This window comes from Bombina bombina, chromosome 5, assembly GCF_027579735.1.
Source record: "Bombina bombina isolate aBomBom1 chromosome 5, aBomBom1.pri, whole genome shotgun sequence".
Classification (NCBI taxonomy): domain Eukaryota; kingdom Metazoa; phylum Chordata; class Amphibia; order Anura; family Bombinatoridae; genus Bombina; species Bombina bombina.
Window position 1 is genome coordinate 986,911,347 of NC_069503.1, and position 14,908 is coordinate 986,926,254.

General features: G+C 39.8%; 1 protein-coding gene across 1 annotated transcript in view; it reads right to left on the reverse strand.

Annotated features, from left to right (window-relative positions):
* Positions 1 to 14,908, reverse strand: part of RAD54B (RAD54 homolog B) — a 401,092-nt gene that overhangs the window by 131,324 nt on the left and 254,860 nt on the right. Inside the window, exon 10 of the mRNA XM_053715205.1 lies at positions 2,382 to 2,672. Within this exon, the coding sequence (XP_053571180.1) occupies positions 2,382 to 2,672 (291 nt within the window). The remainder of the gene's footprint in view (positions 1 to 2,381; positions 2,673 to 14,908) is intronic.

Here is a 14,908-nt window from a genome sequence, read left to right on the forward strand (position 1 = left end):
TAGTTTTGGGAGGCCACATGCAATACCATTTCTATGTAAACTGTCTGAAGTGTTATCTTGCAGGAAGAAAACCAATGAAGATAGAAGGCTTCTCACCTTTCCTTCCAGTTTTTCCCCAATAACACATATTAAAACCAATGAAGATAGAAGGCTTCTCACCGTTCCTTCCAGTTTTTCCCCAATAACACATATTATAGATTGTTGTTTTTCAGGTGTCTTCAGGATTGATCTTACCATGAAGCTATGATGGTGGCGTTGGACAAATTAAATTAGTATAATGTATCACAATGGAGATGTAAAATGGTGCATTAGGCCAAAATAATTATATATATATATATATATATATATATATATATATCATAAAGGGGTAAATAATCATATAAATCAAGCAACATAAGTTAAGTAAGGGTGCGAGTGGGATGATGCAATAGCAGAGGCACTTTCCAACTTAAAGTTAATAACTGTGAATGTGGTTTCTACTGCAGATGGAGTGTTGTAGTGTGAAGTAAATATATGCCTGGTTTTAATCTTTTTTCATTCCTTTGAGGGTCTTGGAAAAAAACAAAGTGGTTCAAAGAGAGAGATTTGGTAAAGCAAAAGCAAGGACCAGATGCCAAAAGCAAGGACCAGATGCCAAAAGATGACAACAAAGAACTTCAGTGAACCATTATAACTTTTGTTTTACAGGCACAATTCACACTTTCTTAATAAAGATTTTACTACACGCATACCCATCTAGTGTACCCACACTCACACACTCATACATGAACTTTTCCCAACATTTAAGACCATTGTATAAATGTTGCTAATGGGGTTTAGCATAGGATTTTGTGCTTCTATGTATAATTTTAAATGCATTTTTTTAATGAATTGTATAAAGTTAGACTAGGAATTGACAGTCCTAGGAAAGTACAGAAGAGCTCATATCGCCGAGTCTTAAGGGATTAGTGGGAGAATTTTTCCTGTAAGGTTTTCGCTCCCACTGTGTTCTTCTGTACTAGTGGGTATAACTAAAAAACGGGGCAACATAGAAGAAGAAAAAGTGAGGGAATGTGGTGACATTTTGTAACAGGGATATTGGAATATAGCTCACAGATTTTATAACTGGCAATTCACATAGCTGGTTTATTCAAGTAGTTCTTTTGTCTAGTGTCTGTCTAGGTGGACACTCCCAATGGCCTGTGAGTGGCATTTGAAAGGCCACTCCCCTTTTGAATTGGGGTATAAAATACTGTAACACCAGAACCTCTGCCTCTCTTTTTATCCTGGGCATGCTGTAAAGATGGCTGAAACTCTGAAGAAATATGGCTAAGTACATTCCTATGATTATTTTAGCAGTATTGAACAAATTGGTGTTTGTGTAGTAAAGTTGCCCTGTATCTTAAAATGTGGACTGTATCTGTAAAATAGATTTATATATATATACCTGTGAATATTTATCTTATTATTAACATAGATTGATTCCTAAATAAACTGTTTGGCAAATAATGGAGGCCCTCTCATAGAGTTTATTTCACAATTTATCTGTGTTAGTTTTAGTGGTTTTACCATAGAGATTTAGTATATTATATTTAGTAGAAAGTAAAGATATTTTAAATTAATAGATAACCACAAATACCCTTTACAGCAAAAAAGTATCAGTAATGGTCAGAATGCATTAAAACATTAATACATTTTTTGCTTAAGATTGCTGAAGGAAATACCTTAGAATATAACAATATAAACGTTTAATACTGGTAGTAAAATGTTCAAATGACCCAGCTTCAAAGGCAGATTTAGAAACAGAATTAAAAAGCAGAAACATAACAGCAGAGGTACTGGAATAGGAGTATATTGACCAACCAACAGGCAGAAGCAAAAGACAAGTCTCTGCAACCCCCATGGCAAAGTTTGTGACTAAATCTTCACTGGTGAAATATGTCACTTCCAACACTCCATATACATACCTCTGACAAGCAATATTCTCTGAGGGGAAACGGGCCTCAGCTCGATCTGAGAACCCCTCTCAATGAAGTAGCAAATGCACATCTTCATTCTTTAAACAACTTCTGCTGAGGCAAAGACAAGACTCAGGTGCTGGTGAGGTGGGAGGGGTTTTATAGAGTTCTTGGGGTTTGAAATCTTTGCCTCCTCCAAGTGGTATGGAAGAGTAATTCCTAGGAGTAATGGACCGTGGACTCTCACCACCTGTATGAATGAAATGACTAAACTGTAGTACTTACACATTTCATGGTTCCTTTTATATCCCCATATACGCTGAAATACTAAATCTAAATTTTTCCTTGTAATCCAAAGATTTAAGCATTGCAAAAAAAAAACATAAGTGTGCATTATCATTAAAAATCACACATATAATTGTTTGTTCTGGACAGAATACGCACCTGTATCGTCCTGAAAAGCAGACAAGGATGGTTGCAAAGTTTTTTAAGAGCATTGATGCACACCAAATGTGGACTGTTTTCCCCAATGCCTTGCAAGCAAGACCTAATAGCTCGTGAGTTCAGTAACTTTTTGTAAAGTTCAATCTGAATATTAGAAGGTCGGCAGAAGACTATACTCTCAACTTTTGGAGGGAGGAATTTGTTAATAACTTCTTGTGTTCTCCTGAGAATAAACAGACCAGTGAGCCGAGCGAGCTCTGTGGCTCTTTCCTCGCCTAATTCTTTTTCTTCCTAAAAGAAAAAAAAACATAGTGATATTTTTAATTATGTTATTTTGTTTTCTCCCTATGGGATTCAAAACTTTTTATTAGACCACAAATTAAGCATTACGCTCTCTTGATTATTTCGGTCTGATATGTCCTGAAAAAATGGCATTTCAGGCTTTGAGTTTCTGTCTCGATCCCTAAAAAAGGGCCCAGACTTCACTGTAGAGAGCTATTAGGATGAGTAAAGAAATCCAACCTTTCAATTTAACAAAGTGCAATACCTTATTTAATTTCTCTTTGGAATTCAAAATCTGTTTTAAGTAAGTTAGTAAATAAGATTTTCCCTTAACACCATTTGCTGAAAATAGCTACAAAATGTTAACAAGCATTCACAGCTGCAAGTGGCTACAAAAATTCAAGAGCCTGTCAACTCTTAGTAAAGATAATACAAAATACTATATCATATATAGGTTAAAGAACAGCCTAAAGGGGGCACTATCTATTTAAAATAAAAAAATAAAAACATTTATGCTTACCTGATAAACTTATTTATTTTCCGGATATGGAGAGTCCACGACGTCATCAATTACTAGTGGGAATATCACTCCTGGCCAGCAGGAGGCGGCAAAGAGCACCACAGCAAAGCTGTTAAGTGTCACTCCCCTACCCATAATCCCCAGTCATTCGACCGAAGGGAAATGGAAAAAAGGAATAACACAAAGGTGTAGAGGTGCCTGAGGTGTAGTCAAAAATAACTGTCTTAAATTTAAGGGAGGGGTCGTGGACTCTCAATATCCAGAAAGAAAGAAATTTATCAGGTAAGCATACATTTTGTTTTCTTTCCTAAGATATGGAGAGTCCACAACATCATCAATTACTAGTGGGAACCAATACCCAAGCTAGAGGACACAGATGACTAGGGAGGAAGAACAAGACAGCTGAACCTAAACAGAAGACATTATTGCTTGAAGAACTTTTCTCCAAAAAGAAGCCTCCGCCGAGGCAACAGTATCAAACTTGGAAAATTTGGAAAAAGTATGCAAAGAGGACTAAGTTGCAACCTTGCAAATCTGTTCCACAGAAGCTTCATTTTTGAAAGCCCAAGAAGAGGAAACAGCCCTCGTGGAATGAGCTGTAATTCTCTAAGGAGGCTACTGCCCAGACAGAAGTCTCATAAGCAAAATGAATAATACTTCTCAACCAAAGGGAAAGAGAAGTAGCAGTAGCCTTCCAACCTTTACGCTTTCCTGAGAAACAAACAAACAGGGCAGAAGACAGGCAAAAATCCTTAGTTGCCTGTAGGTAGAATTTTAGAGCATGCACGACAAACAAATTGTGCAACAAACGTTCGTTATGAGAAGAAGGATTAGGACATAGAGAAGGAACAACAATTTCCTGATTAATATTTCTATCCGAAACCACTTTAGGAAGAAAACCCAACTTAATACAAAGAACCGCCTTATCATCATGAAAGATAAGGCAAGGAGAATCACACTGCAAAGCCGAGCGTTCCGAGACTCTCCGAGCAGAAGAGATAGCAAAAAGAAACAAAACCTTCCAAGATAACAACTTTATATCTATAGAATGCAATGGCACAAACGGAGCCTGCTGCAAAACTTTAAGAACAAGGTTAAGGCTCCAAGGAGGAGCAATATATTTAAACACAGGCCTTATTCTGACCAGGGCCTGACAAAAAGATTGAACATCTGACACATCCGCCAGACGCTTGTGTAACAAAATAGATAATGCAGAAATTTGACCCTTCAGAGAACTGACGGACAATCCCTTCTCCAGACCCTCCTGAAGAAAGGACAAAATCCTAGGAATCCTAAACCTACTCCAAGAGTAGCTTTTGGATTCACACCAGTAAAGGTATTTACGCCATACCTTACAGGCTTGCGAGCCTGGATCATGGTCTCAATGATGGACTCAAAAAAACCACACTTAGACAAAACTAAGCGTTTAATCTCCAAGCAGTCAGCTTCAGAGAAACGAGATTTGGATGAAGGAATGGACCCTGAGATAGAAGGTCCTTCCTCAGAGCCGACCTCCAAGGTAGAAGAGATGACATCTATGTCTGCATACCAGATCCTGCAAGGCCATGCAGGAGCTATTAGAATTACTGATGCCCTCTCCTGTTTGATACGAGCAATAACTTGTGGAAGGAGAGCAAACGGAGGAAACGGGTATGCTAGACTGAAATCCCAAGGAACCACCAGAGGATCTATCAGAGCGACCTGAGGATCTCTTGACCTTGAACCATACCTTGGAAGCTTGGCTTTCTGCCGAGATGCCATCAGATCCAACTCCAGCACCCCCCATTTGAGGGTTATCCTGAAGAATACCTCTGGATGGAGAGCCCACTTCCTGGGATGAAAAGTATGTCTGCTCAGGAAATCCGCTTCCCAGTTTTCCACTCCTGGAATGTGGATAGCAGATAGACAACAACTGTGAGCTTCCACCCACTGAATAATCCGAGCCACCTCCTTCATAACTAAGGAACTCCGAGTTCCTCCCTGGTGGTTGATATAAGCCACTGAGGTGATATTGTCCGACTGGAAGCTGATAAACTGGGCTAAGAACAACTGAGGCCAAGCTATCAGAGCATTGAAAATCGCTCTCAACTCTAGAGTCCAAAGTCTCTGCGCCTTTAACGAGTCCCAGACTGCTCCCCAGCCCAGCAGGCTTGTCGTCCGTGGTCACAATCACCCAGGAAGGTCTTCGTAAGCATGTGCCCTGAGACAGATGTTCCTGAGAAAGCCACCACAGGAGAGAATCTCTTGTCGACTGATCTAGATAAATTCTCTGAGACAGATTTGAATGGTCTCCGTTCCATTGTCTGAGCATGCACAACTGCAGAGCTCTTAAATAGAATCGAGCAAAAGGAATGATGTCCATGGAAGCGAATATATGAGAAAAAAGTACCTCCATACATTGATCCACTGATGGCTGGACAGTAGACTGTAGAAAGAGGCAAGCAGAGAGAGAATCTTGGATTTACTGACCTCCATAAGAACATTTTTCATAGATAGGGAATCTATTATGGTCCCTAAGAAAAACCACCCTTGTAGCTGGAACAAGGGAACTCTTTTCCAGATTCACTTTCCATCTGTGCGAACGTAGAAAAGACAACAAGATCTCTGTATGAGAGTTTACTTGTTGAAAAGATGGCGCCTGAACCAATATGTCATCCAGGTAGGGTGCCACTGCAATTCCCTGAGACCAGATCACTGCCAAGAGAGCCCCCAGAACCTTTGAAAAAATTCTGGGAGCTGTGGCAAGGCCAAATGGAAGAGCCACAAACTGAAAGTGTTTGTCTAGAAAGGCGAATCTCAGGAACTTGTGATGATCCCTGTGGATGGGAACATGAAGATACGCATCTTTCAGGTCTATGGTCGTCATGAACTGACCCTCTTGGACCAAAGGAAGAATAGACCGAATGGTTTGCATTTTGAATGAAGGTACCCGGAGAAAATTGTTTAGGTCCAGAATAGGACAAAAAGTTCCCTCTTTTTTGAGATCCGCAAACAGATTTGAATAGAATCGTAGACCCTGTTCCCTTACTGGAACTGGAACTATCACTCCCAGGGAAGAAAGGTCCTGAACACAATTTAAGAATGCCTGTCTTTTTATCTGATCTGCAGATAATCTTGAGAGGTGGAACCTGCCCCTAGGAAGGAAAGGATTTGAATTCTATTTTGTAACCTTGAGATACTATGTCCACAGCCCAGGGATCTGGGACATCTCATATCCATGCTCGATAATACAGAGAAAGTCTTCCCCCCACTTGATCCGATCCTGGATCAGGGGCAGAAGACTTTCCTTTGAAGTTACGAAAGGAACTAAATTACTTTGACATCCTTTAGGTCTATTCTTCTTGTCTTGTGGTAAAAAAGACCCTTTTCCACCCGTAACATCAGAAATTATTATTATTTTTATATCTGAATCTCTAATCTTCCTCTATCGTTTTCCCTTTAATATAGGAAAAGCAGATAATGCCGCAGATACCGCACAAGATACCTGAGCAGCAATATCAGCAGGCAAATAAACTCCTCCAGGAGACTGAGAGGAACCGCAGGGCACTGTATGTGACGCCATTGAGGCTTGGGACGTTTGAGGAGAAAGCTGTGGCATTGCCTGAACAGCATCATCCTGAGAAACATCAGGCTCAGAGGGCAATAATTTATCTTTATACTTTAGTGTTCTAGCTAAACATGAGTTACAAAATTGCAAGGGCAAAACAATTTGGGCCTCTAGACATAATAAACATTTGTTAAAAGGAATATCTTCAGATTACATGACCAAAGCCTTAAGCAAAAATTCCCCACAGAAAGAAAAAAAATTGGCTGAAAAAGTACTTAAAATTCCAACTGATACTCAAAAAAAACGTTATAAGCACAATATACGCTATACACTTAACTACTACAGATACCTCAGGTATACTGAGGTGCCTTACCGCAGTTTCAGGAGAATAACGGTTATACTCTGAGATCCAAAGACAAGATTTGACACAGAGACAATCTTGCCACACTCAGCCACCACTGAATACAGAGGAGAAATGGCGTTGCTCCTCTCCACATCAAATAGGCGTGTCACGTGACTGGCAAAACCCGACACTGAACAGGAACTGTGCAGCAAGCATAAAGCACGCGTTCCACAGCCGGGAAAAAAGTATCTAAAAAAAACAGTCTCTCCTATCAGCCCAACTGCTCCTAAGAACGGCACAACGAACAGCCGTATTGAGAGCACGTTAAATGTTAATAAGTCTCTTGACAAATTGGCTCATTATATCACAAGAGCCAAACTGAATAAGACCGTAACCACAGTGTGTTCTATGTTATACACACACAGCCCCTGTGAAACACAGTACTTCACATACAAATGCCTGCACCTGCCCTTAATAAATCCTGAGGATAAAGGATTTACAAGTCCCGAATAAATGCAGAGTTAACTATATTATGAGTGTCATGTCCCCATCTGTATAGCTAACTGTCTTCATGAAGTGCAGTCTTCATACCTACAAGACAAAAGGCACTTACCTGTAGTCTAGCCGTCCGGCAGGAGGACAGCCTACAAGGTGTGAAAGGACACATGCTCCTTACAGAGACCTGTCGAAAAAAGAAAGAACAAAGTAAACCTATTCTAGCTTTCTATACTAGGGCAGCAATATGTTAGGAAACAGACAGTCTTGAGAAAGGCCTTAAAATAGGCAGAAACGCGTTGACACAGACATACTGGTGAGATTATTTTCATATATTTTAAAGTGTAAAAAACTTTATTGCACCATTGTTTGTTTTTGTTTTTTCACAGGTTTGGATCGTTTTTATATTTTTATTTTTGTATTTTTGTACCTATTTTTTGTTTTTTTCTTGCTGTTATCCACAACATATTTGATACAGAGGTTTTTTCCACATAAACTTTAAGTTCTCAATTATCTTGGACTTTATTTTTTGAATCACTACATGTAATTTTTGGATCACATTCTCTTGGATCTCTACTTGTATTTTTGGATCAATTTTGTACTTATTTTTGGATTACACTGTACACAACTAATATTTTTTCTTATATTTTTTCACATATTGGATTTTATGTTTTGCTGATTTTTCACAGTTGGATCACCTTTGGCCACTGTTTGAATTTCCACTTGAACTTTGAACTTTCTCTTATATTTGGAACTATTATTCACTTTTTCCATTTTTTGGGATTTTTATATTTATTGGATGCTCTAGTATTTGGACATTGTTACTTTGTACCCAGTATAATTGTGTTTTTCCACTAATTGTTAATTGGATTTTTATAATCACTGATTGGTACATGGATACCATTTCTATCATTCTAACTGTGTTAATATATATTTGCACCTACATTAACACTAAGCCAGGGATCTCCCACTTAGTTTACAGAGGATCTCACAGACATCATTTCTGATTGGTTTTATCATTGTTTTTATCTTTATTTGAATTATTGTTATACCTTATTTTAGCTATTACATAGGTTTTTTAACTCTATATATGTTTAATACCTGTTTTTGTCTATATGCATTTTAATAAATTGTACATCTTTTACTATTATCGTTAATTAATCCAAAAATTACTGCACCCAGAAGCAAGGGCAGAAATAAGGCTTTAGAAGTACTTATATCAACATTTAGTCAAAAGTTTCCAACCCTTGAGACCAGCTACACAGTCCAGGAGACACAGAGTTACTGTTTGCTGCTGCTAAGCCTGAAGAAAATGTGCAAAAATAGGCTCCGCCCCTTAAGGTCAAAAGTCGGAGTAGGCCCAAACAACACCGCATGGGAATGCACTAAAGTAGAAATACACACACAATTACAACCCTCAAGCATAAAACCAATAAGTTTTTTTTTTTATTAAAGTTTTTTATTGAGAAATTACAACATCATCAGATAAATGCAACAGATCTGCGAGTCAAACTTATCACAACAATACAGGTGTCAACAATACATCTGGGAACCTTGAATGAAACCTCACTTTTAGTAATATGGCACCTTACTAAACAGTTATTACTGTGGTTAAGAAAGAATTTTCAATAAACTTGGTTAAGTGAGGTGAGAGAGAACATGTAAATAACATTTCCATAAATCTTAATATAATCTTCACCAAGATGTTGCTTTTCTGAGAATGTTTTTCTCATTTTTCATTTTTCATTTAACTTTACATGGTAGACCGCATGCCATACAGTACAAAATAGTATGAAGTAATAACTCTCATAGTTTATTGGAGTGTGAACAGGGTAAAATATAATGATGTTTAATGAAACGTGGTGAAATAAATAAATCATTAACCATGAGAATATAGTTATGTATCACGGTCTTGCGCAATTTGTATATATATTAGGCCAGAAATGGTCCTCTACGAGGCATATAGATAGTAAGTTAGAATATCTATTCAGTCAGTAATAGGGCCAGGGGGGAGTTAGTTTTATAGTTTTGAAGGGGGAGAGAATGCAGCGGGCAAGAGCCGCTCAAAGTAGAATGGGGGGGTGGAGGGCGGAGCTAGTTAATAAGTCAGGATTGTGGTTACTGTTATTGGGTGTCTAAGTTTTCAAAAACACTGCTAGTGAAGTTACTCTGTATTAATGCCTTGGGTAAACTGAGTTGGGGTATCACCCACAATGTCGAGGCTCTCCATCTCTCCAGTACTATAGTATTAATTTAGCGTCCTTATAATGTCATATGAACAGCTATAATTAGAAAACCAGACATACTGGCTCAGTATAAGAGCTAAATATCTAGAGAAGGCCATATAGAACCGACAGACTAGTGCTGAGTATTACGTATGTGCTATAAATATTAGATATCTAGAGGGGGGTAAATGAAACCCAGCCACACTAGTGCGGTGTAGTATATATATACACCCTGAGAGCTACAAACCTAAGAGAGGAAACATAGCGCATAAGCCAACTAGCGAAGTATAGTATACATATGAATCAAGAGCGAAATATCTAAATGGGATAATATATAACACGGACATATCAGTAGTATGTAAAGTATATATGTCATGAGAATTAACCATCTAGTGAAGATAATGTAAAACACAAATACACTAGAGCGGTGTAATATACGTGTGCCATGAAAGTCAAGTATCTAGAGGAGGAGACGTGAAGCACAGGCCTCTAAATGCGGCGCAATGGACATATATTATAAGGGCTAAATTACTAGAGGAGGTAAAATAAAACGTAACCATACTAGCATAGTATAATATAATTATACACAATAGTCAAAGTTGAGTGAATGGCAATATTAATAGGCTAACTAAATAGAGATATCCCATGACAAGTGGGCTAAGTAATACTGCTTAAAGCTTTACCAAATTTCTAAGCTATATGGTCATTAGTTGGATATGTATCGCACCTATACTATAGTAGAAAGTAGTTCAGCTTTACTACAGGGAGACCATATGGCTATAGTTTAAAAGTATGGGCTGCTATATTCCAAACTAAGTGATGTGAGGGGCAGATAAACCAGCCTTGAAGTAAGGGTTTAGTGCTCCAAGATAAATAAAGAATGATATCCCCATAATGTAGATGCCCATTGAGGTGCTTATTCAACAATGCTACATGAGCGAACTGATAAATACCCTCAAGCTAGGAGAATGATAAGTTATGAGATTAGGGGGCACTGTAAAGCACTGAACTAGTCTGGATAAGCGCCAAATGAGGGCTTATATTAAAATACTGACATTTGTATACGCTATAAGAGCTTGTCTAATATCCTAGATAACATATCAAATAAACCAGGAACAGTGTAAATGAAGCAGACTATAAGATAGTATAGTAGATAAACAGTGTCATGAACTATATGCTTTCCCTCTATCTCAAAAAAAAACAACAAAACCTTGGGGATAACCAGATCTAATATTTGCTTAACTAGAATATGGCATAACAAACAAACTGTAATGAGGATCTCATATCTCTAACATGCGAGTGAAAATATTTTAGTGCCACCTCCAATGCCAACACAGACACTTAACTACCCAAATAACCCTGACCAAGGATGGCTACGCTAATGGTGAACAGGAGAAAACAAATTAGGTACATAACTTAGTTAATGTGTTAGAATAAAAAACACTGGAGTCCTTCCACAAATTTAAAAGGGTAGTAAAATTAATCTGTATAGAAGTGAGGCTAAGAATTTGTCCGTGTAGGCAGAGAGGCACCAAGTGAAATCTCTCCATGGCAGCCCATGTAGATTATATGTATATGAACTTAAATGGACATAGTTTGTGGTCTGTTAAGTGAAGAGTTCCAAATAATCGCTATGATAGAGCAGACAGAGATGCAACCAACAGTCCGACTGTGTTATGAACCTTCTGTTGAGCTACGCAGGTCAGTCAGGTATGTAATAGAAACGGCCTCCTGGATCAAAAACAGAATTTATGCTTACCTGATAAATTACTTTCTCCAACGGTGTGTCCGGTCCACGGCGTCATCCTTACTTGTGGGAATATCTCTTCCCCAACAAGAAATGGCAAAGAGTCCCAGCAAAGCTGGCCATATAGTCCCACCCCAGTCATTCGACCGACGGACAGGAGGAAAAATATAGGAGAAACCATATGGTACCGTGGTGACTGTAGTTAGAGAAAATAATTCATCAGACCTGATTAAAAAACCAGGGCGGGCCATGGACCGGACACACCGTTGGAGAAAGTAATTTATCAGGTAAGCATAAATTCTGTTTTCTCCAACATTGCTGTGTCCGGTCCACGGCGTCATCCTTACTTGTGGGAACCAATACCAAAGCTTTAGGACACGGATGAAGGGAGGGAGCAAATCAGGTTACCTAAATGGAAGGCACCACAGCTTGCAAAACCTTTCTCCCAAAAATAGCCTCCGAAGAAGCAAAAGTATCAAATTTGTAAAATTTGGCAAAAGTGTGCAGTGAAGACCAAGTCGCTGCCTTACATATCTGGTCAACAGAAGCCTCGTTCTTGAAGGCCCATGTGGAAGCCACAGCCCTAGTGGAGTGAGCTGTGATTCTTTCAGGAGGCTGCCGTCCGGCAGTCTCATAAGCCAATCGGATGATGCTTTTAAGCCAAAAGGAAAGAGAGGTAGAAGTCGCTTTTTGACCTCTCCTTTTACCAGAATAGACAACAAACAAAGAAGATGTTTGTCTGAAATCTTTTGTAGCCTCTAAATAGAATTTTAGAGCACGGACTACGTCCAAATTGTGTAACAAACGTTCCTTCTTTGAAACTGGATTCGGACATAAAGAAGGTACAACTATCTCCTGGTTAATATTCTTGTTAGAAACAACCTTTGGAAGAAAACCAGGCTTAGTACGCAAAACCACCTTATCTGCATGGAACACCAGATAGGGCGGAGAACACTGCAGAGCAGATAACTCTGAAACTCTTCTAGCAGAAGAAATAGCAACCAAAAACAAAACTTTCCAAGATAGTAACTTAATATCTATGGAATGTAAAGGTTCAAACGGAACCCCTTGAAGAACTGAAAGAACTAGATTTAGACTCCAGGGAGGAGTCAAAGGTCTGTAAACAGGCTTGATCCTAACCAGAGCCTGAACAAATGCTTGAACATCTGGCACAGCTGCCAGTCTTTTGTGTAGTAAGACAGATAAAGCAGAGATCTGTCCCTTTAGAGAACTTGCAGATAATCCTTTCTCCAAACCTTCTTGTAGAAAGGAGAGAATCTTAGGAATTTTTATCTTATTCCATGGGAATCCTTTGGATTCACACCAACAGATATATCTTTTCCATAGTCGCCTTGGGATCCCTGGATCTGGACCCGTAGCAAGGAACCTTGAAGTTCTGACGAGACGCCATCAGATCCATGTCTGGAATGCCCCATAATTGAGTTAGTTGGGCAAAGATCTCCGGGTGGAGTTCCCACTCTCCCGGATGGAATGTCTGACGACTCAGATAATCCGCTTCCCAGTTTTCCACACCTGGGATGTGGATCGCAGATAGGTGGCAGGAGTGATCATCCGCCCATTGAATTATTTTTGTCACTTCATTCATCGCCAGAGAACTCCTTGTTCCCCCCTGATGATTGATATACGCAACGGTCGTCATGTTGTCTGATTGGAATCTTATGAATCTGGCCTTTGCTAGCTGAGGCCAAGCCTTGAGAGCATTGAAGATCGCTCTTAGTTCCAGAATGTTTATCGGGAGAAGAGACTCTTCCCGAGACCATAGTCCCTGAGCTTTCAGGGATTCCCAGACCGCGCCCCAGCCCACTAGACTGGCGTTGGTCGTGACAATGACCCACTCTGGTCTGCGGAAGCTCATTCCCTGGGATAGATGGTCCAGGGTCAGCCACCAACGGAGTGAATCTCTGGTCTTCTGATCTACTTGAATCATTGGAGACAAGTCTGTATAGTCCCCATTCCACTGTTTGAGCATGCACAGTTGTAATGGTCTTAGATGAATTCGTGCAAAAGGAACTATGTCCATTGCTGCAACCATCAACCCTACTACTTCCATGCACTGCGTTATGGAAGGACGTGGGACAGAATGAAGAACTTGACAAGTGCTTAGAAGTTTTGACTTTCTGACCTCTGTCAGAAAAATCCTCATTTCTAAGGAATCTATTATTGTTCCCAAGAAGGGAACTCTTGTTGACGGAGACAGAGAACTTTTTTCTATGTTCACCTTCCATCCGTGTGATCTGAGAAAGGCCAGAACGATGTCTGTATGAGCCTTTGCTTTTGACAGGGACGACGCTTGTATTAGAATGTCGTCCAAGTAAGGTACTACTGCAATGCCCCTCGGTCTTAGAACCGCTAGAAGGGACCCTAGTACCTTTGTGAAAATCCTTCGAGCAGTGGATAACCCGAATGGGAGGGCCACAAACTGGTAATGTTTGTCCAGAAAGGCGAACCTTAGGAACTGATGATGTTCTTTGTGGATAGGAATATGTAGGTACGCATCCTTTAGATCCAAGGTAGTCATAAATTGACCTTCCTGGATAGTGGGTAGAATCGTTCGAATGGTTTCCATCTTGAACGATGGTACCCTGAGAAATTTGTTTAGGATCTTCAAATCCAAAATTGGTCTGAAAGTTCCCTCATTTTTGGGAACTACGAACAGATTTGAATAAAATCCCATTCCTTGTTCCTTTATTGGAACAGGGTGTATCACTCCCATTTTTAACAGGTCTTCTACACAATGTAAGAACGCCTGTCTCTTTATTTGGTTTAAGGATAAGTGAGACATGTGGAACCTTCCCCTTGGGGGTAGTTCCCTGAATTCCAGAAGATAACCCTGAGAAACTATTTCTAGTGCCCAGGGATCCTGAACATCTCTTGCCCAAGCCTGAGCAAAGAGAGAGAGTCTGCCCCCTACTAGATCCGGTCCCGGATCGGGGCTACTCCTTCATGCTGTTTTGTTAGCAGCAGCAGGCTTCTTGGCCTGCTTACCCTTGTTCCAGCCTTGCATTGGTTTCCAGGCTGGTTTGGGTTGTGAGGCATTACCCTCTTGCTTAGAGGATGCAGAATTAGAGGCCGGTCCGTTCCTGAAATTGCGAAAGGAACGAAAATTAGACTTATTCTTGGCCTTGAAAGGCCTATCTTGTGGAAGGGCGTGGCCCTTTCCCCCAGTGATGTCTGAGATAATCTCTTTCAATTCTGGTCCAAATAGAGTTTTACCTTTGAAAGGGATGTTAAGCAATTTTGTCTTGGATGACACATCCGCTGACCAAGACTTTAGCCAAAGCGCTCTGCGCGCCACGATTGCAAACCCTGAATTTTTCGCCGCTAATCTAGCTAATTGCAAAGCGGCA